The sequence below is a fragment of the Neofelis nebulosa genome, chromosome 4 (assembly GCF_028018385.1).
Source record: "Neofelis nebulosa isolate mNeoNeb1 chromosome 4, mNeoNeb1.pri, whole genome shotgun sequence".
In the NCBI taxonomy this organism is placed as follows: Eukaryota; Metazoa; Chordata; class Mammalia; order Carnivora; family Felidae; genus Neofelis; species Neofelis nebulosa.
Window position 1 is genome coordinate 149331561 of NC_080785.1, and position 22242 is coordinate 149353802.

The 22242-nt window shown below is 53.2% G+C and overlaps 1 protein-coding gene across 8 annotated transcripts in view; it reads left to right on the plus strand.

The window, feature by feature from the left end:
- POC1A (POC1 centriolar protein A) overlaps window positions 1-22242 on the plus strand; it is a 101626-nt gene that overhangs the window by 26916 nt on the left and 52468 nt on the right. For all 8 annotated transcript variants that reach the window (XM_058726707.1, XM_058726705.1, XM_058726706.1 and 5 more), the window contains 6 exons: window positions 2235-2319; window positions 3291-3462; window positions 3839-4018; window positions 4923-5030; window positions 5968-6083; window positions 14871-15004. In XM_058726707.1, the coding sequence (XP_058582690.1) occupies window positions 2235-2319; window positions 3291-3462; window positions 3839-4018; window positions 4923-5030; window positions 5968-6083; window positions 14871-15004 (795 nt within the window). The remainder of the gene's footprint in view (window positions 1-2234; window positions 2320-3290; window positions 3463-3838; window positions 4019-4922; window positions 5031-5967; window positions 6084-14870; window positions 15005-22242) is intronic.

Below are 22242 nucleotides of genomic sequence, written 5' to 3' on the forward strand. Positions count from 1 at the left end.
TCTTCAAATGCTAAGAAGCTGCTGTTGAGTGGACAGTCTCTGGAATATTATCTCCATGTCTTCCTAAGCAGTGACCTAAACTACTGCTTTCTTGACATTGGGCAGAGTGGAGATGATGGAAGTGGCCCTTGGGGCCTGTCCAGGCTGACCTTTGGGTTCACATTGGGACTGAGGGTACGGAAACTGAATCCTGAGATGCAGGTTGCTGAAAGACTCCCCATTTTCTCTCTTTGGTTCTTTTAGAAAAATAGCCTTATTGGAATATTATTCACATGCCATAAAATGTACCCTTTTAAGATGTAAAATTCATTAGTATTTAGTACATTCATATTGTTGTCCAATAATCATCACTGTCTAATTTCAGAACATTTTTGTCACTCCAAAGGGAAGCCTGTACTCATTAAACAGTCACTCCCCTTCTCCTCACCAATCTAATTTCATTCTCTATAGATTTGCCTATTCTGGACATTTCATATAAATGAATCAGACAAAATGTGGCCTTTTGTATCTGGCTTTTTTCACGTAACATTTTCCAGGTCCATCCATGTTGTAGCATGTCTGTTTCTTCATTCCTTTTTACTGCTGAGTAATATTCCATTGTATGGAGAGATCACATTTTGTTTACCCACTCATCTCTCTCTCTTTTTTTTTTTTTTTAAGTGTTTATTTCTTTTTGAGAGAGAGAGACAGAGTGTAAGCGGAGGAGGGGCAGAGACAGAGGGAGACATAGAATCCAAAGCAGGCTCCAGACTCTGAGCTGTTAGTACAGAGGCCGACATGGGGCTCGAACTCACGAACTGTGAGATCATGACCTGAGCCAAAGTCGGAGGCTTAACTGACTGAGCCACCCAGGTGCCCCAACATTTATTTATTTTTGAGAGAGAGAGAGCATGAGTGGGGCAGCGCAGAGAAAGGGAGACAGAATCCCAATCACGCTCTGCACTGTCAGCACAGAGCCCAACGCAGGGGGCTCAGACTCATAAACTGTAAGATCATGACCTGAGCCAAAGTCAGACGCCCAACCAACTGAGCCACCAAGGTGCCCCTTTTTACCCATTCATCTCTTGATGGACATTTAGGTTTATACACGTTTTGGCTATTATAGATAATATTACTATGAACACTTGTGTACAAGTTTTTGTGTGAACATGCTTTCAATTCTTTGGGGTATTTACCTAGAATTTGATAACTTTTTGAGGAACAGTGAGATTTTTTTGTTTAAAAAATAATTTTTTTTTAATGTTTATTTTATTTTTGAGAGAGAGACAGTGCAAGCAGAGGATGGGCAGAGAGAGAGGGAGAATCTGAAGCAGGTTGCTGGCTCCGAGCTGTCAGCACAGAGCCTGACGCAAGGCTCAAGCTCACGAACTGCAAGATCTGAGCTGAATTTAGACGCTTAATCGATTGAGCCACTCAGGCGCCCCGCAAAGTTTTTTTCCATAGTGACTTTTTCCATTTTTTGGTTAAGATTATTTTGTCTGTTCTGGCTGTCTCACATTTTCGTATGAATTTTAAGATCAGCTTGTCAATTTCTGCAAAAAGTGGCACCTGAGATTTTGATAGGGACTGTGTTGTATCTGTAGATCAGTTTGGGAAGTATTTCATTTTAACAAAATTGTTTTTCAAACTGTGACCATGGATATTTTTGCATTCATCTAGGTCTTTTAAAATTTCTTTCAATGAAGTTTTACAGTTTTTACTGTGTAAGCCTTTATTTCTCTTGTTAAGTTAATTTTCTTTCTTTCTTTCTTTCTTTCTTTCTTTCTTTCTTTCTTTCTTTCTTTCTTTCTTTCTTTCTCTTTCCTCCCTCTTTCCTCTCCCCCCTTTATTTCTAGATTTTTTTTTAAATTAATCTCTCCATCCAACATGGATCCCAAACTTATAGCCCTGAGATCAAGAGTCATATGCTGTACTGACTGAGCCAGTCAGGCACTTCTCTTTTTAAATTATTTCGAAGTATTCTTTCTTACGTGTCATAAATAGAATTGCCATCATTTTTCAGATTGTTCATTGCTGGTGTATAGGATCGATATTTGTATGTTACTCGTGTTTGTATCCTGCAACCTTACTTAACTGGCTTAGTTTTTTTTAATGGATTCCCTAGGATTTTCTATATCCGAGACCATGCCTTGAGCATTTTTTAAACTCTTCCTATTATAGGAAGAGTCTTGGCCCTGGGGTCAAGCCCCGTCCTCCTCCACATTTTCACTCATTTGACCCTGGCTCTCCCACAGGAGGACCCCTCGCTGGAGAGGCATTTTAAGGGCCACCGAGATGCAGTTACTTGTGTGGACTTCAGTCTCAACACGAAGCAGCTGGGTAAGAGGAGGCGTCTTTTCCTAGGCCCTAGCTTATGAACTGAGAAGGCTGATTTTCTACCTGGGAGGTGTGGTGTGGGGGAGGTAGGGCACAGTGAGAACCCAGGTGCTTTGTCTAGACCTGCATCTTGCTTCAGCTGGTCAGCTGTCTGGGTGCTGGGGGCTTTGTGAGCTTCACTCTACATGGCAGAGGTTGGGGGCTTTGCCAAGGTCACATAGGCTTTGAGGGTGGGACCAGCTTCTGGGCTTTTCACTGCATATATCCCAGCCACCTTTTGGGTCTGGCTTACGGAATGGCCCTAAACAGTGCCTTCTTTTCCTTGGGTCCTCCATTCTGTTGTCCATAGTATTATGGGAGCATCCAGGAGAAGGGTGTGGAGTAGAGCCGGGTACGCCTCTTCTACCACTGCCCTTGCACACCAGCTGAGTACCCCTGCTCTTTGGCCGCTTGGGGATTCATACACAGCTGTCATGGCTGCAGCTTTCTTGTTTCTGTGGACAAGGCTCTCCCTTCATCCTATGGTCAAGGTCCCCTGTCAGAGGCTGTTGGCCTTGTGATCAGTGTAGATTAAGAGCAAACTGAAGTTATCTGACCTGTCTTGGGGGTCGCCAGGCTTCTGATTGATGTGGGCACTCTCAATGGTAAAAGGCCCAATTGGATTGGACCGGCTGCCCTGTGTTGGGAGGACTTGCTCTCTAGAGCCCTTAGGGTGTGACTGTGCGGGGGCCCTGTGGAGGATAAGTTTTCTCAGAGGCCATGGGTTGCAGCACAGGGCTGGCATGTGAAGAGCATCTCTTGGTCTGGCTCCCATGTGGTCCTGCTGCTTGGGGAGCTGACGACCAGTAGATTCTCCAAACACCAGGTCAGTGGTCACTGGAAGTGTGGCCTGTCCCCTGCCCCCTTACCTCTTTGTCTTGCTGGAGGCTCAAGGCCCACTGGACCTGAGGGTCACAGCGTCCCTGCTTTCTCAGCCAGCGGCTCCATGGACTCATGCCTCATGATCTGGCACATGAAGCCCCAGTCACGCGCCTACCGCTTTGCGGGCCACAAGGATGCTGTCACCTGTGTGAACTTCTCCCCTTCGGGACACCTTCTTGCCTCAGGCTCCCGAGACAAAACTGTCCGGATCTGGATACCCAATGTGTGAGTTATAGACGTTGAAGGGCTCATCTGAGCTTGGGGCCCTGGTGCCAGAGCTATCCACACTCAGGTCCCCATCCTGGCTCTGGACTTATTGTAGTGGGACATCTGCTCTGCTTCTGAAGAGGTGCCATCAGAAGCTGGAGCTCCAGCTGGGCCCCTCCCCTTGGTGTTGGGAGAGGGATTCTGGGCTTACCCCAGCCATCCTGGAAGGGGTCCCATCTTGGTGCTGTTCACACATGGGCAACATGTGGGGCACAGGTACGCAGGCCTGTGTCAACTTGGAGGGGCTCCCGAGGGGTGGGGAGAGCTTTGATGTGCTCATGGGCCCTCGTGTCACTGTTACGGGTTTCCTGAGTTGGAGTACCCACCCCTGCAGCAAAGGCGAGTCCACTGTGTTTCGGGCACACACGGCCACAGTGAGGAGTGTCCACTTCTGCAGTGATGGCCAGTCTTTCGTGACAGCCTCCGATGACAAGACAGTTAAGGTGTGGTCGACTCATCGCCAGAAATTCCTGTTCTCCCTAAGCCAGCACATCAATTGGGTCCGCTGTGCCAGGTGAGCATTGTCCTGTCGAGACCTGGAGCTTGAGAGGTAGAGACGCTGCCAGGTGCCAGTATCATGACCTTGGCCAAACACTTTCACTACTCTTTTCTATTCCTGCATCTCCGCTTCCTCATCTGTGAAGTGGGAACAAAGACGTTATTACACTGTAAATTATTGAGAAGCTTTAAGCTCAGAGGTGACAAGTGCGTTGGTCCTTTGCCAGTCGTGATTGGCCGCCCCGACAACTGTGCTGATGAGGCCCAAAGCAAGTCAGAAGGGGCTGTTTATGAGCACTGGCAACAACAGGATGATGTCACTGCTGCCTCTATACGTTTTCTCTTCACTCTTCATGGCAGCCCTGCAGGCTAAATGGTGTCGTTCCCATTATGCCGGTGAGGATGCTGAGGCCCGGAAGAGTGCGGTATCTGGTGGGGTTAATGGCAGAGCTAGGGTTTGACCCTGAGTCTGCTTCTCAGAAGTTGATTTTGCTTGAGCTGCCAGTTGGGGATCCAGGCTTCTGAGGGGGCTGGTCTGGAGGCCGGCTCTCCCTTTTGTGTGGCGGGGGGGCAGTATGTAGTTTTGGGGGGCCTGGGAACAGGATAACGGGGCTGATGGTGGGCTTTGGACCACCTTCATGCTGCTAGCATCAGGGATCACCCCACGCGGTGTCGTATGCCACGTGCAGTGCTGGGGGCTTGCGCACGCAACGCTGCTCCCTGCTTCCCATGAGGTGGGCGCCATTCTTACCCATCTCACAGAGGGAAAGCCACTTGGCTGGGATCACTCAGGGTCAGAGCAGGGTGTGTGGCTTTGGCTGGTTCTGGGATCGGGGGGTGGGCAGTGCAGAGAGGTGGCCGTGGAGGATAGTTGTGCAGCACCCATGACAGTGGTGTGACTTGTGCCCTGCCTGGTTCAGGTTCTCTCCCGACGGGCGGCTCATTGTGTCTGCCAGTGATGACAAGACTGTCAAGCTGTGGGACAAGACCAGCCGGGAGTGTGTCCACTCTTACTGTGAGCATGGCGGGTAAGTCACCAGACCCTGTCCACCACCTGCAGGACCTAGTCGTGAGGGGCCCCAGTGGCCTCGTGTGGAACCACGTCTCTGCTGCTCTCTATCTCTGAAGTTTTTCCTATGTGAATGGGAGGTTCAGCCTCACTCCCATCCCCGCAGATAACAGGAGTGTTTAACTTCAAGGCCTATAATTCTTGGGGCCTCTTTTTTCCCTTCATTCTCCAGTTGTCTAATTGTGCCATGTCTGTCTGAAAGCAGGTGAGCCTGGACCCTCCTAAATCATGTTAGTATGTCACCTATGGTGATGGTTTTATAAAGGAAAAGGCTTGTCAGGTTCTTGTAAGTTCTTGGAGGCTATTCGTTTTGTGCCACATCACCAGGAAAGGGACTCACCTGCTCTGGGCTCCTCAGTGAACCCCAGCTTCTGCCTCCTCAGTTAGGCTGGGAGCCCCAAGGACAGGCTCCTCCTGAGAGCTGGCCACGATACCACTCTGGGTGTTACGTGTCGGTATATTGAGGGCCCTTGGCCTGTCTCTTGGAGATAGTTGAACCAGCGGCCCTGGGGCCCTGTTGGCCCTTTGGGACTGGGCCTTAGCTGGCAGGGCCTGCCCTGCCTCCTGCTTTGATGAGGGCACCAGCTCTAACTCTGAAAACCCCTGAGCCATCAGCTGACCTTTGGGCTGAAGACACTTTCTCTATTTGTATTTAGAAGTGGATGCTGGGATTTGCTCCCTGGTGAGGCTACTTCTGGTTATTGCTAGCCACTGTTCTCACCCTCTCCTTGCTATTCCTTGGCCACCTGGTAAAGAAACAGGGCAGAAGGGAGGTGTTCTGGGTTGAGGGGACAGCCTGAGCAGGTATGCATGGGAGGGAAACTGCTGGACGTTTTCAGGTCTGTTCTGAGCCAGGACAGCCCTCCTATAGCCTGCGGTGGCCCCTGTCTTTCCAGCTTTGTCACCTACGTGGACTTCCACCCCAGCGGCACGTGCATTGCTGCTGCCGGCATGGACAACACAGTGAAGGTGTGGGACGTGCGGACGCACCGGCTCTTGCAGCACTATCAGCGTGAGTGTCCACGAGCGGGACTGTGTGGGGCCAGGTGTTGGGCTCATTGCCGTGGTGCTTAAATGGGCCTGAGGATGGCCCTGGTCAGTGGGGAGAAGTCCCAGGCCTGCTGGGATCTCCAGGGGCGAGTAGTCCGTGTTATGGCTAGGCCGGTTTTTTTAACGTAGGCCAGGAGGTGAATCATGGCACTATACCTGGCATCCACCAAGCCCTTTGGTGCCTGCTCACGAGCTGCCAGGGTCTCATGCATACTGCAGGGCCGGATGAGGAGCTCTCAGTGGGTCTCCGGCCAGGGCTCTGCTCAAGCGCCACTTCTCAGGGGCTGCCCGTGCTACTGGCCTCCAGGGCTAACTCAGGTGAGGGGGGCAGGTCTGTCAAAAGAGGTCAGTGTTTGTGAGACCTTGGCCACTTTGGGCCTCATGATGTCCTCCACTGATACGGAGCCATGAGCCATATGGAGGGTCAACTTAGGCTAGAGGCCAGGACGCAAGCCCTGGAGTTGTGTCTCCTGATCTAATTGTAGCCCTTGGGAGGCAGAGCCGCAGGCATTCCACGTGGGCCAATTCCAGAGTCAGGCTCCAGCTGGGGGGCGGGGCAGGAGCAGACTTGGGTGTGATTAGGAGGCGCGAGCTGAGGGTACTGGAGTATGGAGCTGTCTTGAGAGCAGGTGTGACTGGGCATGGCCATGCGTCACCTCAGTGGTGGGGATGGAGCCAGGGAAGGAAGCTGGTGAGGGGCCACGGGAGGAACTGGAGGCTGTGCAAGGAGCAGATGGAGGGGACCTTGGGGGCCTGGGGCCGAGACCAGGGAGGGGCAGAGCTAGGGTTGTTTGAAAAACTGTGGTTGTTGACTTGGGACTGAGTTTAAAGTCCATGGGCCACTTCGAGAATTCACACCTGAAGACGGGAAGGACGCATCTGGACAAAGGTGTCGGGCTTGGGGTTCAGAGCTCTGCTTTAAGCCCTTCCTAGCTGATTCTCAGACTGTGAGGACAGCACTTTCTTGAGGTAACCAAGGGAAACAGACCTCCTAAGAAGGGAGAGAGGCTCCTGGTCTTAAGAAGCACATGGTATTGGGCGCCTGGGTGGCGCAGTCGGTTAAGCGTCCGACTTCAGCCAGGTCACGATCTCGCGGTCCGTGAGTTCGAGCCCCGCGTCAGGCTCTGGGCTGATGGCTCGGAGCCTGGAGCCTGTTTCCGATTCTGTGTCTCCCTCTCTCTCTGCCCCTCCCCCGTTCATGCTCTGTCTCTCTCTGTCTCAAAAATAAATAAAAAACGTTGAAAAAAAAAAAAATTAAAAAAAAAAAAAAAAAAAAAAAAAGAAGCACATGGTATGGGGCGCCTGGGTGGCGCAGTCGGTTAAGCGTCCGACTTCAGCCAGGTCACGATCTCGCGGTCCGTGAGTTCGAGCCCCGCGTCGGGCTCTGGGCTGATGGCTCGGAGCCTGGAGCCTGTTTCCGATTCTGTGTCTCCCTCTCTCTCTGCCCCTCCCCCGTTCATGCTCTGTCTCTCTGTCCCAAAAATAAATAAATAAAAAAAAGTTGAAAAAAAAAAAGAAGCACATGGTGGAGGGTGGGCTCTGCAGCCAGCCTCAGCATTCCTAGTTGTGTGACGTTGGATAGGTCACTTGACTCCTCTGATCACCCTGGGACAGTGATAGGGCTTCTCTCACAGGTGGCGTTGGGAGGGTAATGAGTTGGTCCACATGAAGAACTCAGAGAGTGCCTGGCACAAAACAGAAAACAAGCACTATGTTGATGATGATGCTGCTGTTGCCAAGTCTTGGTCCTGGGGTCTGTCTGGTCTCTGGGCAAGGTGAGCCGGCAGTCAAGGCCTGCGCTACCCTACACCACCACCAGGTGGCAGGGGCCAGCTGCATAACTGGTTCCTTTCTCTACAGTGAGCCCTGGGGTTTGTCACAGATGCCATTTCAGACAGCTTCTAGAACAGAGCAGATATGGGGTCTACCCCGTCCTTGGAGACCACGCCTCTCCTTCCCCTCCTAGATTGGAGATTGGGCACATGTGCAAAGTTGACTAGGCGAAGTTTGGCAGGTGCAAAGGAGTGCTGGGCAGAAAGGCGCCTCTGAGTGTGGGGTCAGGAGAGATGGGAAGGTTAGGAGCATAGGCTGTTTCCGATCTGTAAAGGGGGTAGTGATAGTACCTTATGGGGTTTGTGAAGATCTGTTGGGGGAGTCCACATGAGAATTATAATAGAGTGCTGGAAATATGGTTTGTACCACATAAGACTTTTATTATTACTTATTATTTTGTACTGCATAAGTCTTGACACTGCAGGGAGAGGATCTCTAGGTGACCCTGGGAGGGTCCAGCCTCACCTCTGATGGATCAGGAGCCTGGGCCTGGTTGGTGTTTGTGGCATGCACCAGCAAGTACCCATTGGGGAGGACCTTGAATGCCGTACTCTGGATCATGGTCCCAAAGATGCAGCGGCAGTGGTGGGACTGTCCCATGGTTTGCAGAGTGAAGGTATGTCTGAGAGGACAGCAGTGCTGAGAGCCTATGGGAGTGGGAAGCCGGTATGTCTGGGTGAGGGCTGGGCATCCAAGTAGGGCAGGAGTCAGGCCCAGGGGATGGGTTTTGGAGATTGAGTAGAGTCAGAAGTTGATGCTGTGGGTAGGGGGCCATTCCTGCGGCTTGTGAAGGGCTTAGGCCATATCCTGGGTCCCTGCGATTGAGGAGCCATGAAAGGAAAGGTCCACAAAGCAGTCAGTGTGAGGGGTGGGAGCCCCCTCTCCCATGATGGGAGGGCTGAGGGGGGCAGAACCAGGGGTACGGAGGAGGGCAGAGTCTCCCAAAGAGGGTGGTCAGGAGGTGGAGTGATGCAGAGCAGTTGAGGGGGGTGGCAGGTGCTGGAGAGAGGTCCCTGGGGTTTTTGAGGGAGCAGGCTTGGCAGTGGGTGGGGGTGGGAGTCTGTGACTGGCAGGGCTGAGGAGGTAGTGGGAGGGCTCAGGTAGCATCAGGAGCCAAGTCCTGAGGGGACCTGGGGCACATGAGGTTGACAGGCTCTGCAGAGAGATTTCAGTGAGTTTTTGTTCTTATTCTTTCCTCTGTGACAGAGCTACTCAGTGTCTCATTCCTATGCCACCCCGATATAGATCAGAGACCTCGGGTGGCTTGGAGTACCCCATCAACAACTGGGTTTCCTCAGCTTCCTGCCCAGTGCATGGTGCATGGTACATGGTGGGTATTCACGGTGCCGCAAACTCTTCCCACTACCTCTAGACTCACCCTCTGGGGCTCAAGAAGAGCCAGGTGGATCCGAGCACATTGCTTGGGGGACATGCCCGTCACCCTCTGTGCTGCCAGAGTGACCTGGCTAGGTCTGCTCCTGGCTGGTGGCTCCCCTTAAGAGCTCCATGGCTGAACCTCTACCTGAGAGACTCTCCCTAGCCCCTTAGTAGCAGCTGCTCCCCGACCCTTGGAGGTGCAGGGGCATCTGTTTGGAGGCTGATTCCCCAAGAAGGACTTCTGACCCTTTGACAGCAGACACCTGAGCTACTTTCTGTCTCCGATCCCTGGGAAACCCAGAGGAGAGTTCTTAGGGACACTGTGACACTTGGGGACTCTGGGTGAGAACCAGGCACTCCTGAGTGGGCTTTGGGCACATGAGGCTGTCGGGCTTTTCTGAGACACTTCGATTCATGCTACTGCAGTGTGTGGTCAGCAATCCTAGCCTGCCCGTGTCCAGCTGCCGCATGGCTGTGCTTTATGGAGGACACTTCCTGTCCCGTGTTAGGTTGTTGGGAATCGCTTTAGGCAACAGCAGGTAGCTGGCACCATTTTTCTCGGGCAAGGAATTTCTTGGCTCTGGCCTGTCACTGTGGGGAGCAGTTCTGGTTTCCCAATTCAGCAAGGAGACAGTGGGGCTGTTAGAGCCCTGGGAGCACCAGTCCCCACGGAGGTGGGTTAGGCTCCATATGCTCTGAGCCCACATCAAGGCTGTTGAAACATCTGAGCAGCAGCCCCCATCCGGAACCCATAATGTGGTTTGCGGTTTACAGGCACGTGCAGTTCCTGGGTGGATGTCAGGGGCTGCTCCCCATCTCACAGATGGGGAGTTTGAGGCTTGCCCACGGTCACACAGCTGGGAAGCTGGGAATCTGAGCCTCCCAGTTCAAGGCCTCCGAGTCTGACGTTCTGTCCACCACCCCTTGCTGGATTCTTACACTGTGTTGATTCTAGTCATTTACTTCCTGAGGCTTCTGGGAAGCCTTGGCTTGGCCCTCTCCAGAAATTCCAATTAGAGCTCAGAGTCCCAGGTTCTCTGTCCATCAGTTCTTTTTTTTTTTTTTTTAATTAATTAATTTTTTTTTGAGAGAAGGAGAGCAGGAGTGGGAGAGGGCAGAGAGAGAGGGAGACACAGAATCTGAAGCAGGCTCCAGGCTCTGAGCTGTCAGCACAGAGCCCGACGCAGGGCTTGAACTCACGAACAGTGAGATCGTGACCTGAGCCGAAGTCGGTTGCTTAACCGACTGAGCCACCCAGGCAGCTCCTCCATTGGTTCTTAACACACCCCTCTGTCCCACCCCAGCTACAGTCACGGAGGATTTTAAGGCAGCTATGCAGCTGGTGGGGCAGGCCTGTACCCTTTGCTTGTTTTTTGAGACTGAAACAGTTGGTCAGGAGGCAGTGCACTGTCCCACCTGATCTGGCCAACTCATTGGCTCTTTCCCACCATCCCTAAGTGAGCATTTATGTGACAGTCACAAAGAGGAGGGTTTTGAACATCCTTCCCTGCTAGTATCAGAGCAACTTCATTGTATGAATCCATAGCCCCTCATAAACCCAAAGTCATGGGTAGTTCCAGTTGCATGTTATGAGAAGTCACCCCGGGTGAAGTTAAGCTGAGCCCTTTGTGATGAGAGTGGGGTGGGACTCGGTCTGGTGTGGCCTGCTTTAGGAAGGTACCTCCTACTTGGGTACCTGGGGGTTACTCTGGGCTCCTCGGTCAGTTTGGAGCCCACTGGGCAGTAGGCCAGATTTGCCGAAGGCTTGTACAACAGGGCTGTGTGGGCAGAGTGGCTTGTGGGTACCTGGGACTCTCCTCAGGCCATGTGCTGCCCGCAAGCTGTGGCCAGTTCCCAGGGCAGGGTCTGCAGTGGCCTCGATCCCACCCTCTCTGGGTTCCTGGTGGCCTGTAGAATCTTGATGTTGGTGTACCTCTGACCTTGAGTTGGAGTCTCTCTTTTGCCAGGAGCCCACAGCTGTGCCCAAATGGCAACCCGCCATCAGTTAACACTGATAACTGCCGTGGAAGCAAGTTGATGAAAAGTGGATTATTCCTGCACATTCACTGCTCAGGACTTTATGGTGGGAGCCTACCTGGGGGACTGTCACGCAGGGATGATTCTTAGGACAGGGCCTCCCTAGAATGGCTGTCCCACCTCTGTAGAGCCAGAGAGGCTGCCCCAGGCTGGTGGGGCTGGTGGGCAAGGCAGGAGAACAAGGAGGGAAAGGCAGTAGGTCCTGGCGTCTGGTACATCCTCACCCCCAGTCTGAGCCCTTTTCTTTTTTTTTTTTTTCAACGTTTTTTTATTTATTTTTGGGACAGAGAGAGACAGAGCATGAACGGGGGAGGGCAGAGAGAGAGGGAGACACAGAATCGGAAACAGGCTCCAGGCTCCGAGCCATCAGCCCAGAGCCTGACGCGGGGCTCGAACTCACGGACCGCGAGATCGTGACCTGGCTGAAGTCGGACGCTTAACCGACTGCGCCACCCAGGCGCCCCAAGTCTGAGCCCTTTTCTGGAGTAAATGGTTCCAGATGTTTCCACCCCAGCTAGGAGGTCTTTGATATTCCTGCCATTTATACTGGAGCAGAGCTTTTGGTGCCCTTCCTCTGGAGGAGATTGCCTTCCCTGGGGTGGACTTGCCCAGGTGGGAGGCCCTGGCATGGCATCCACATCCTGACCCCGCCAGCCTGGTGGTGCTGGGAAGCCCTGGGCTCCCTGAGCTCACCCTCGCCCGATCCACCCTCCTGACCCTGGCTGTTCCTCTGCCAGCTTTGTCTCAGGTGGGGTGGGGTGGCGTTCTTTCCAGTACAGGCTGCCAAGGGCTGCAGAAACGAGAATAGAGTGCCCTTCTCCAGGCTCAGGGAGGCAGACATGCCAGGAGTAGCATTTGAAGCCCGAGGGAAGATGGGGCATAGGCAGCTGTTCTGCTGTGGGACTGAGGGCTTAGGGTGGCGGGGCTCCCCTGGGAGCATCTCCCAGTGTTTTGGCCCTCCTCGTCCCTCACTTCTCCGCCAATGTGAACCAGCAATCTGGTGAGCATAGCTGGCCCCTCAGGAGTGCAGGGCACTAGCTCTTAGCCTGTAGACTCACAGCCTGAAGTGCTGTCAGGGCGATGCCAGGCTAGGCCTGGGCTCTGCCTCCCTGGACAGGACTCTCTATTGAGGGGAGAGAAGGATTTGTTTTGTGTTTTGATGTTTATTTATCTATTTTTGAGAGAGAGAGGGAGAACACATGTGGGGGAGGGACAGGGAGAGGGTGAGAGTGAGGGAGAGGGAGAGGGAGACACAGAATCTGAAACAGGTTCCAGGCTCTGAGCTGTCAACCCAGAGCCTGATGTGGGGGTCAAAACCACGAACCGTGAGATCATGACCTGGGCTGAAGTCAAATGCTTAACTGACTGAGCCACTCAGGTGCCCCCACTACATACAGGTGTTTTTTTGTTTTTGTTTTTTTTTTAAGTTTATTTAATCTGAGAGAGACAGCACATGTGAGTGGGGGAGGGGCAGAGAGAGAGGGAGAGAATCCCAAGCAGGCTCTGCACTGTCAGCGAGGGACCTGACGTGGGACTCGAACCCATGAACCGTGAGATCACAACCTGAGCTGAAATCAAGAGTTGGATGCTTAATGACTGAGCCACCCAGTTACCTCGGGAAGGATTTGCTTTTTATCATTCACCCAGTTGTGTAATCACAGTGACTATATACTGATGGTTAAAAAATTATTCTGGAAGTATGCAGAGTAAAAATTCCCTTATTTCTGTCCTACTCATAAGACTGTATAGGAGGGCCCTACCAGGAGCTTCTGTCCACATCCCTCTGCACATGTGTGTGCCCCTCTACATGTGGGTGGTGATAGTCACACTCTGCACCTGTTCAGTTCCTGCTGGGGTCATCTATGGCTGTATTCTTTTGTTTTCCATGCCCCAAATCTAAGTAAGCCCTGAGGACACTGACCTCCCCGTCCCCAGACATCATCAGCCCCTCTGCAGGCTGGCTCCTGGAGTTCTGGTGCTTAAAGAGTGTTCAGACATAAATTGCCATGTTATGTAAAGCCCTGGCTGTCTCCCCCAAGTGTGCTCGGGAACACGTACCCACATTCCCCAGGCATATGAGCTTATCAGTTGGGCTGGTGTCTGAGGGGCTCCATGTTCCTCTGTGGGTTCTGCTGAAGGCCATTTTGCGGTGGATGTGTTTATTGCTCTTGCAGCCTCACAGTGCCAGGATAAGGGGTTGGTTTTAGAATTTGCCTTTCTGTTTGTGGCTGTTCTGATTTGGCAGGCCGCGGTTATCTTATCCCCGCTGATGTCCCCTCCCAGGCCTGAATAGTGGGTATGAAGGCACCGGGGTCGTCTTCAGCAGCTGCTTTAGAAGCTGCGATGTAGCTGGTGCTCACATGGTCGTCCCCATGTGGCCTGCCTGGGTCCAACTCACCCACTCACCCACTGCTTTCTGAGTCCCGCTCAGTGCCTGACACTGAGTCAAGCCCCTGCCTGACAGAGCACACAGTCTAATGGGGGACCCAGCCCGGAATGAAATAGTTACACATAAATGTAAAACACTGTTGCGAGGAGTACACCCACTGGAGACTCGTGGTGCTTCAGGAGGACAGTTCAAGGGGGTGGCCCCCAGGAGGCCAGGAGGCTTCTCGGAGGAGGCAACTGAGTAATGAGCTTCAAGGTCAGGGGAAGAGGTGGGCAAGGGTCTCCTGGGCCCATGGGGAATACTTGGAGAGCTGTCAGCCTGGAGAGCTGTCAAGGGCTGGGCTGGCTGGATCCTGCAGAGTGAGGGACACCAGGACGGATAGTGGGGTTTGGGTCAGGCCAATGGGGAAAAGAAAGTCATGGATGGGATTGAGCTGTTGAGTGTTGGGTAAAGTGGCAGGACCTAGAAACTGCGTGTGACACCAGGGGCAGCCGAGAGGCACATCTGAGGGCTCACTCTGTACAGAGGCCCCATGGGCAGGCTTATCCCCACGGCACCCCTGACATGTGAGTGCCATGATCCAGCAGGAGAAACAGACTGGCTTAGATGTGTCAGGGTGCTTGCTCAAGGTCATAAAGTGGGCCAGCAGGGAGGCCAGGATTGGAACCCAGGCCTGACTAGTTCCTGAGCGTGTCTTACCGTCTGCCTGCCTGCCCCACACTCTTGTAGGGCAGGGGCATGGTATTGGGACTTCAGGGGATTTCTTTTCCACCTCATTCCCCCTGAGTAGCAGTATGAAAGACAGATGGAGCATTATGTTTGAGCACTCCATTCTGCCCCAGCTCGACACTCTGTGTGCTGTGAGAGGTGGGGGAATCACCTGATCCCACCGGCCTTGTCGCTTGTGCGCCCGCTTGCCCTGCATCTCCCGCTGTTGGTTCTCAGCTCTGGATGAGTCTGCTCTTGTTCCTGTGCTGCACTTCTGGGAAATCCTTGTGGGGCTCCCCACAGCTCCTTGGAGCCGAGCCTCGGTTGGTCCCGATTGCCCGTCTCTGGGCTTCAGCTGTATCCCCTGGCCTCCCAGCCAGTGCCTGACAGATGTCCCTTCCCTAGTGCACAGCGCAGCGGTGAATGCACTCTCCTTCCACCCATCCGGAAACTACCTGCTCACGGCCTCCAGTGACTCGACCCTGAAGATCCTGGACCTCATGGAGGGCCGGCTGCTCTATACTCTCCACGGGCATCAGGTGAGGCCATCAGCCTGGCACTGAGTGGTGTAGAGGGAGGCGAAGGTGCCGCCTTGAGGCACATGCAGGGCTGTGGTTCATCTGAGGTGGGCCTTCCCTTGGAGCCCATTGGGGATGGCTTCTGTGGTCCCCTCACAGTCTGGGCAGTGGAGCGAAGGGCGGAAACAGGTTTGCCCCTGATGGGGACCATGAGCTCTGGCAGAAGTGCTGGGCCTGGTACCGCAGCTGAGAAGGGGGTGCAGGAGCTAACTTGGGAGTGGGACGGAGCCATTCAGACATGGTTGGCACATTTCTCCCAGGGAGCTACATGGAATCTGCCCCCTGAGTGACCTCAGGCATATCTTGGTTGAGTAGAGCCCTGGACCCCATGCCCTGAATTGCCATTGGGGTCTCTTGAGGGTTCTGCAGATGTTGATGCCTTTGGAGATAGAAACTAACAGGTATCTCTCAGAGACGAGTGCTTAGGATGGACATCTTCCTGTGTGTTTGGGAATTCCTGGAATTGAATCAAGGGACCTCTCTGAGCAACCTTCGCCAATGCAGCTGGTGCCCTGGACTCTCTCAGTGGGCAGTGGCCAGGCGCGGGGCCATGGTGAGGTGGGCTGCCTGCCGCTCTCCTAGAAGCCGGTCTGGGAGTCACTCTCTCACCCTCACCCCCACACCAGCCCCCAATTATGGCTGAGCTGTCTCCTGCTGGGCAGAACAGAATGTCTCCTGTTGGGACATAGTTGCCACACCCAAGTTGGACATGGGGTGCAGAGACCAGAGCTGTCAGTTTGTCGCCTTCTCCACCTGTGAGCAGGGGGGCAGGCAGAGTGGAGGGTGGGGACAGGCTCTTGAGGGCTGAGGAAGGCCCTGGGGTGCCCGTGTATCTTGGGCAGGGAGCAAGGTGTGGTGTCTAGCTAGGGCTCTGGATTCACCGCCATCGGAGTCAGGCACATGGGGGCCATTGGCCATTGGCTGTGGCTTGGTGTGGGAGCATGGGCCTTGTCTTCTGCTTCCTTGGGACCTGGAAGGCTCCTTGCTGCCCTCAGCCCATGGTGACCCCTCGTCCTCCATGTCACATGTCTGCAGTGCAGGACATGTCTCATTCTCCCAGCAACTGGCACTTCTAGGTGTAATATGTGGCCCCGGGGCTGGGTGACCTCTGCTCTTGTTACAGAGCCACCTTTGTTATTTCTTTGGCAAGTCAGTTATTCAGATTCATGTGTAACCAGTTTGAGATCTTATAACCAAAGAGGGTATTTGAAAACCACCCGAATGGTGCTGTCTCTCCTGCTCCCCACAGAAAGAAAGCAATATCCAGAAACATGCAAACAGATGTGTGCCAAGTGATCATCCAGGGCTTTCAGTGTGTGTGTGTGTAAAGGTTCTTTAAACAGCTGACTCACCTCTTAGCCTGATAACCCTAGAAATGTGGTGTCTAAATGCCTGTCCTGTGTTTGGGCACAGCATCAAGCACATAACGGAAACCCATTGACCTTCTTCTGGAGAAGTGAAACAGGGACCAAGTGAGACGGCACAGTTGCCTGTCTGCCGTTGAACCTGGAAATGTGGGAACTAGGCCAAGGGACATCTGGGTTCACATAGCCCCATGCAGATGTATAGTCCTCTTGGGCTCCCTGATCATGAAGTCCATTCCCTGGTCTACCTTTCCAGAAAGATTTGCACCTGGGCTGTTTGGTGACTTGAGCATTCACATTCTGTTCCAGGAGGTGGCTAAGTGCCCCCATAAGGCCCAGCTGCCACAAGCCACTTCTTGAAGTGTGTGACTGAGTGGCCCCAGGGGTCCCCACAGGGTCCTCAGTGCCCAGGGATTCCATCCCACCGATGAGGATGGCCGATTTGAAAGTACTTTTGATCCAGATGGGGCAACTGAGGCCCAGAGAGTGGTTTGAATTGTCGGGGTCCCATGCAGCTTAGGGTGGCAGAGCTGGGATAAGTATCCATGTCTCTATGGTTCGACCCTGAGTACTCACTTGCCTCACACACCCACTTTTATTTTACTTATCTATTTAAAGTTTATTTATTTTTGAGAGAGAGAAAGAGAGAGCACAAGTGAAGGAGAGGCAGAGAGAGAGACAGGGAGACACAGAATCCGAAGCAGGCTCTAGGCTCCGAGCAGTCAGCACAGAGCCTTACATGGGGCTCAAACTCACAAACCATGAGCTCATGACCTGAGCCGAAGTTGGACAGTTAACCCACTGAGCTACCCAGGCACCCCCCACACACAGCTTTTAGATGTCAAGTTGTGATTTCACTCTTGTCTTTAGATCACTGATCTGTGGAGGAGGCCAGCAGGCCTTGTGGCTGCTGTGTCCCAGCCTTGCTGCTACATGACCTCATTCTGATTCAGCAGGAGGGAACCAAGTGAAACTTTGGTTTGGACTTGGAGGACCTCCTTGTGACCATCCCTGGGCGTGGCCCAGAGAGAGCTGTGGGAGGGAAGGCTATTGAGTTTTTTCAGCCAACTGGAGCACACCCCCCTCCTGCTTTCAGTTCCACACCTGTGAGAAAGGCAGGGCCAGCTGGGCAGGGGGTGGCACACCAGCTGAGAGAAGCCAGCCACAGGAAGCCAATGCTGGGGGTGAGACAGCCCTCAGCTGGGAGGGGGCTCTGGGTATGTGCCAGGGAAGTGCCTGTGTCCCGCGTGAGGGCAGGGCCCGAGCCAGCTCCTGTGGGGGAGCACTGAGGGAGCAACAGCGTGGAGAAGAAGGGTCAGGGGAAGCAGTGCTGTTGGGCTGTTGCTTTCTTATCTGGGTTGAGGCTGGAAGTCTGATATGCCATTTAGTTGTGTTTTAATGTTTATTTTTGAGAGAGAGAGAGAGACAGAGTGAGAGCAGGGGAGTGGCAGAGACGGGAGGCATACACAGAATCCAAAGCAGGCTCCAGGCTCTGAGCTGTCAGCACAGAGCCCGACAGGGCTTGAACCCACAAACTGTGAGATCACGACCTGAGCCAAAGTTGGCTGCTTAACTGACTGAGCCACCCAGGTGCCCCATCTATTTAGTTGTCTTTTAAAGGCATGGGGGCACCAGGACGGAGGCACTTGCCAAGTGCCAGAGCTAAGATCAGGATCACCCATTACAGCCTGGGTCTTCTGTACTGCTTTGAGGGCAGCTTGTCAACCTGGGAGTCTGACCATAGCAGCAGTTTGGTGGTTCTCTAGCATGCACTTGGTCACACCTCCCATTGGCCCATGTGAGGCTGGCTCACTTTGTGAGGTTAGAGGTGGATGTCAATTATAAGCTTATTGTGGGCCTCGAGGATTCTGGTGCTTTTCTTCTGAAGTCCAGGCTTTGGGACTCTGAGCTACAAAGGGCCATTCAGGGGATGTAGCTGGGGACAGAGAGGCTCCTGTCCCATGGGTGTTTGATGCCACACAGACTGTACCCTGGGAATAGTTCCTTGGCTGCAGCTGTGGCCCATGTGGCTCTACAGAGGCTTCCACGCGTGAGTCTCTTCAAGTGCTTGGCTGCTGGGTGGCAGGCCTAAGAGCTGAGCAAGCCCTTTGCTAGCTCAAGTCCTTGGGCCCTGGCCCCACAATAGCTCTGCTGCTTCAGCTGTGATGGGCCTCAGTGATGAGGAGGCAGCGGGTGGCAAGTTACCAAATGCAACCTGAGCAGACACTGACCCCTTTGCCAAGGCAGGGGTTGGGGCTGAGCAGTTGGGTAGCCGTCTACCTCCAGCCTAATCTGCCCAAGTGGAGAGTGGACAGAGCAGGGAGGGCGCTGCCAGCCTGGATGTGGTACATTGCCCTCTTTCTTCTGCCTTTGTCCCTGGGAACGCAGGAGCAATTTCTCTCTCTGTGGCTTGAGCTGGTAAAGAGCCTGCACCAGTCACCTTTGCCAGCTTCTTTTTTTGAGGCCAAGTGCTAGGATGCATTCGGTTGAGGAGGGTTCATACAGCCTTATCTGGTCAGTGATGGTGCCCAGCTTTTTAAGGAAATACCCCAGTATTTCCAGGAACAAATAGCTTGTACCCACCTGTTTCTGGTTTGGAAAAGCCATGAGTACTGTCACATCTTGTTCAGTTAAGTCTGGGTTTCAGGAGGCTGCAGATGGGAGGAAAGGCCTTGGGCATCAAGGTCAGGCCATTCCAGCGTTGCCTCTTACCCTGGGACATTGGGCAAGACCTTGACTTTGCTAAGACTTTGCTCATTTGTAAGAACTCCTGTATCTGCCTCATAACAGGAGAGGGTGTGTCTACATTCCCCAGCACCAGACATAGTAGATCCTCACAGATGTTGGTCCCTTTCCACTTCAGCTCTTAGAAAAGATCTTTTGTTGCTCTAGGTGAGAGCTCTTTAAAAGGCTGTTGAATGGGAAGCTTGGGTGGCTCAGTTGGTTAAGTGTCCAACTCGATTTGGCTCAGGTCATGATCTCATGGTCCGTGGGATCGAGCCCTGCGTCAGGCTCTGCCGTGACTTCATGGAGCCTGCTTGGGATTCTCTGTCTCTATCCCTCCCCTGTTCACGCACACTTTCTCTTTCTCTCAAAATGAGTAATAAACATTTAAAAATAAATAAAAGGCCATTGAACGTTTCTGTTATGGGCATGGTTCTGGCACCCTGGGTGGGCAGTCAGTCTTTAGTAGGAAAATGAATCCATGGTAGGGGACTCTGATGGCTTCACCCCTTTCAATGGGCACAGGGCCATAGCCGTCAGCCCCTCCCCCGCTGGGATGGAAGTGCCTGTTTTCCTTCCACCCACTCTCCCACAGAGTGTTTCAAGGGTTTATCTGGCTTTTTGTTTAGTCTTGTCCTCATCTCCCCCAGAACATCCTCTTGCTTTGGTTTCTCTTTTGTCACACAGCTCCTGAAATCTGTCCCTGTGGTGACTCCTCTGAATGTACTTGTCCCCACCAGTTGCTCTGAGTAGGTGTGGCCTGCTGGTGCCTTGGTCCACAGGTCTGTTTGCAGTGCCCATTATTAGTCCCGCCTGTCAGGCCACATTCTACGGCCCAATTCCTGGAGGACAGGCCAGGTGTCTGTTGGCAGTGGGCTGGCAGAGGTGCCAGTGCCCTCTCTGGGGCTCTGGAAGGTCTTGCCCTGGGAATCTGCCACAGCTTTGACACTTAAGCAAGAGGAAAAGGAGCCCCTGCTTCTTTTTTTTTTTTTTTTTAATATATGAAATGTATTGTCAAATTGGTTTCCATACAACTCCCAGTGCTCATCCTGAAAGATGCCCTCTTCAATACCCACCACCCCCCCCTCCCCCCCTCCCACCCCCCATCAGCCCTCAGTTTGTTCTCATTTTTTAAGAGTCTCTTATGCTTTAAGGAGCCCCTGCTTCTTGCTGAATCCAGTATAGACTTAGGGGTGTCAGGGCACACAGGGGCCTCTTCATCCTGTCCCACCCCTCACCTTGCAGCAGGGAAGAGCAGAAGAAGGAAGGACTTCCCCAGCAAGTACAGCTATTGTTTGAAACCTTGTGCCCTGAGCGAGGCCCCCATAGCTCTGGGTGGCAAGTGTGGGGGCAGTGTGCTAGAAATACAGATTTATTTTTCTGTATTTTCTGAAACATAATCTTGAGCCATGCTCATTTGGTTTAACTCCCCAGAGCTATTTGGGAGAGGATGGTGGGCGGGACGTGGGTGGGAGTTAAATCTGGTGTTTATGGCTATGCAGTTGGCGTTCATGTTGCTGTGGAGTGACTGAGCTGCACGGGAATCACTGGGCATGTGGTTCCACGCACCCCAGCTGGCTCATGGTGCAGGTGAGCAGCCATCCAACTAAGGGCCTAGAACCCAGAACTGGCGCTGCTGTCTGCACCTGGGGCTGTGCTCCTAGGCTTGTTTACTGTGAAATCACAGGCTCAGGGCACAGGATCCACCCACGTCCCTGGGAGCTTGTGTCATGCCAGAGCCTAGGCTGGGGCTGGGCAAGTGGCAGTAAAGGGGTACACGTGGTCAAGGAGGAGAGGCGGCAGTGTGACAGAGTGGCCTGGGATGCATGGGCTGCCCCTAGGTGGCTCCAGGTGGAAGGAGGCTCTCTGAACGTGCTCCCCCCCTCCACCCACCCTGCCACCTTGTTTCTTCCGGCACTCTGCGGCCCCTTGTGTAGTCATTTCATTTTGGAAAATTAGGTTTATGCTTGGGAAGCTCAGACCTGGTTTGGATGGTTCGGCACCTCCTGGGAGAGGTGAGGGGACATCACGAGGGAGAACAGCTCATGTACTCCAACCTGAGTAAACCAAGAGGCCTGCCTGGCCTTCTGTCCCCTGCCAGCAGCCCAGGGTTGAGGATTGGGAGGAGGTGTCCTTGGCCAAGGTCAGGAGAGAGCCTCAGCATTTCTGGGCACCAGCTCTTCCCAGAGGCCACTCCTAGTCCACGGGGCCACTACTAAGACACAGGAGCCAGCCCACAGCAAGATGCTGGTGAATGAGTGCAGGAGCCTCCCTGGTGTGGGGCTTGTGGAAGAAGCAGCCTGGGGAATCAGAGACCAGGGCTCCCACACCAGAGGCTGCTTATGCCTCCTTGATCTCCATGTCTTTGTTTAATGGTCACTCTTCTGTTACTTCTGACACCAGGCATGTGTTGTGACATTACTATTTGTTGGCTGGTAGCCAGTGAAAAACATTACAAAAGCCTCGTGAGGTGGTGGTGGATGGGGTACCTGGCTGGGTCTTTGCCAGCATAGCTGTTGTGGACACAGTGGTCAGAGTTCAGGTGCACAGGGGCCTCAGGGAGTCCGGTGGAAGGGAGTGAGGAGAGCAGAGGGGTCTGGACCAGCTATAGGGGCCCTAAAGGGAAAGTCACCCAGAAGCTATGGGAGCTAAACACCATGGGTTCCTTTGTTTTGCCTTTTTTTTTTTTTTTTTTTTTTTTTTTTCCTTTCAAGTTTCTTGATTAACACCTTGCTGTTCAAGAGTGAAGAAAGCAGACTGTGCGGGGCTCTTGGTTTGGAGGTTGTCAAGGCAAAGATGGTGTTTGGTGAAGTGACTGGGTGTGGGCCTAGCCAACCTCGAGGGCCACATGAAGCTGCATCAGGAGGGAGAGTGGGGTGGGAGGCCAGGCTGCATCCAGTGCTCATGACGACCAAGCAGAATGAATGGTCTCACCAAAGCTGGCCAGATCCAGAAAGGGAGGGAAGGATCTGGTTGAGCCTGTGAGGCATCCTACCTGTGGACATGGCCTGGAGCCAGAGGGGACTAGGATCTCAGGCAGGTAAACACCTCTGGCATTCAGACCACACTGCTAAAGTCTCAGCAGAGAGTTCAGAGTCATATTCAGGAGTC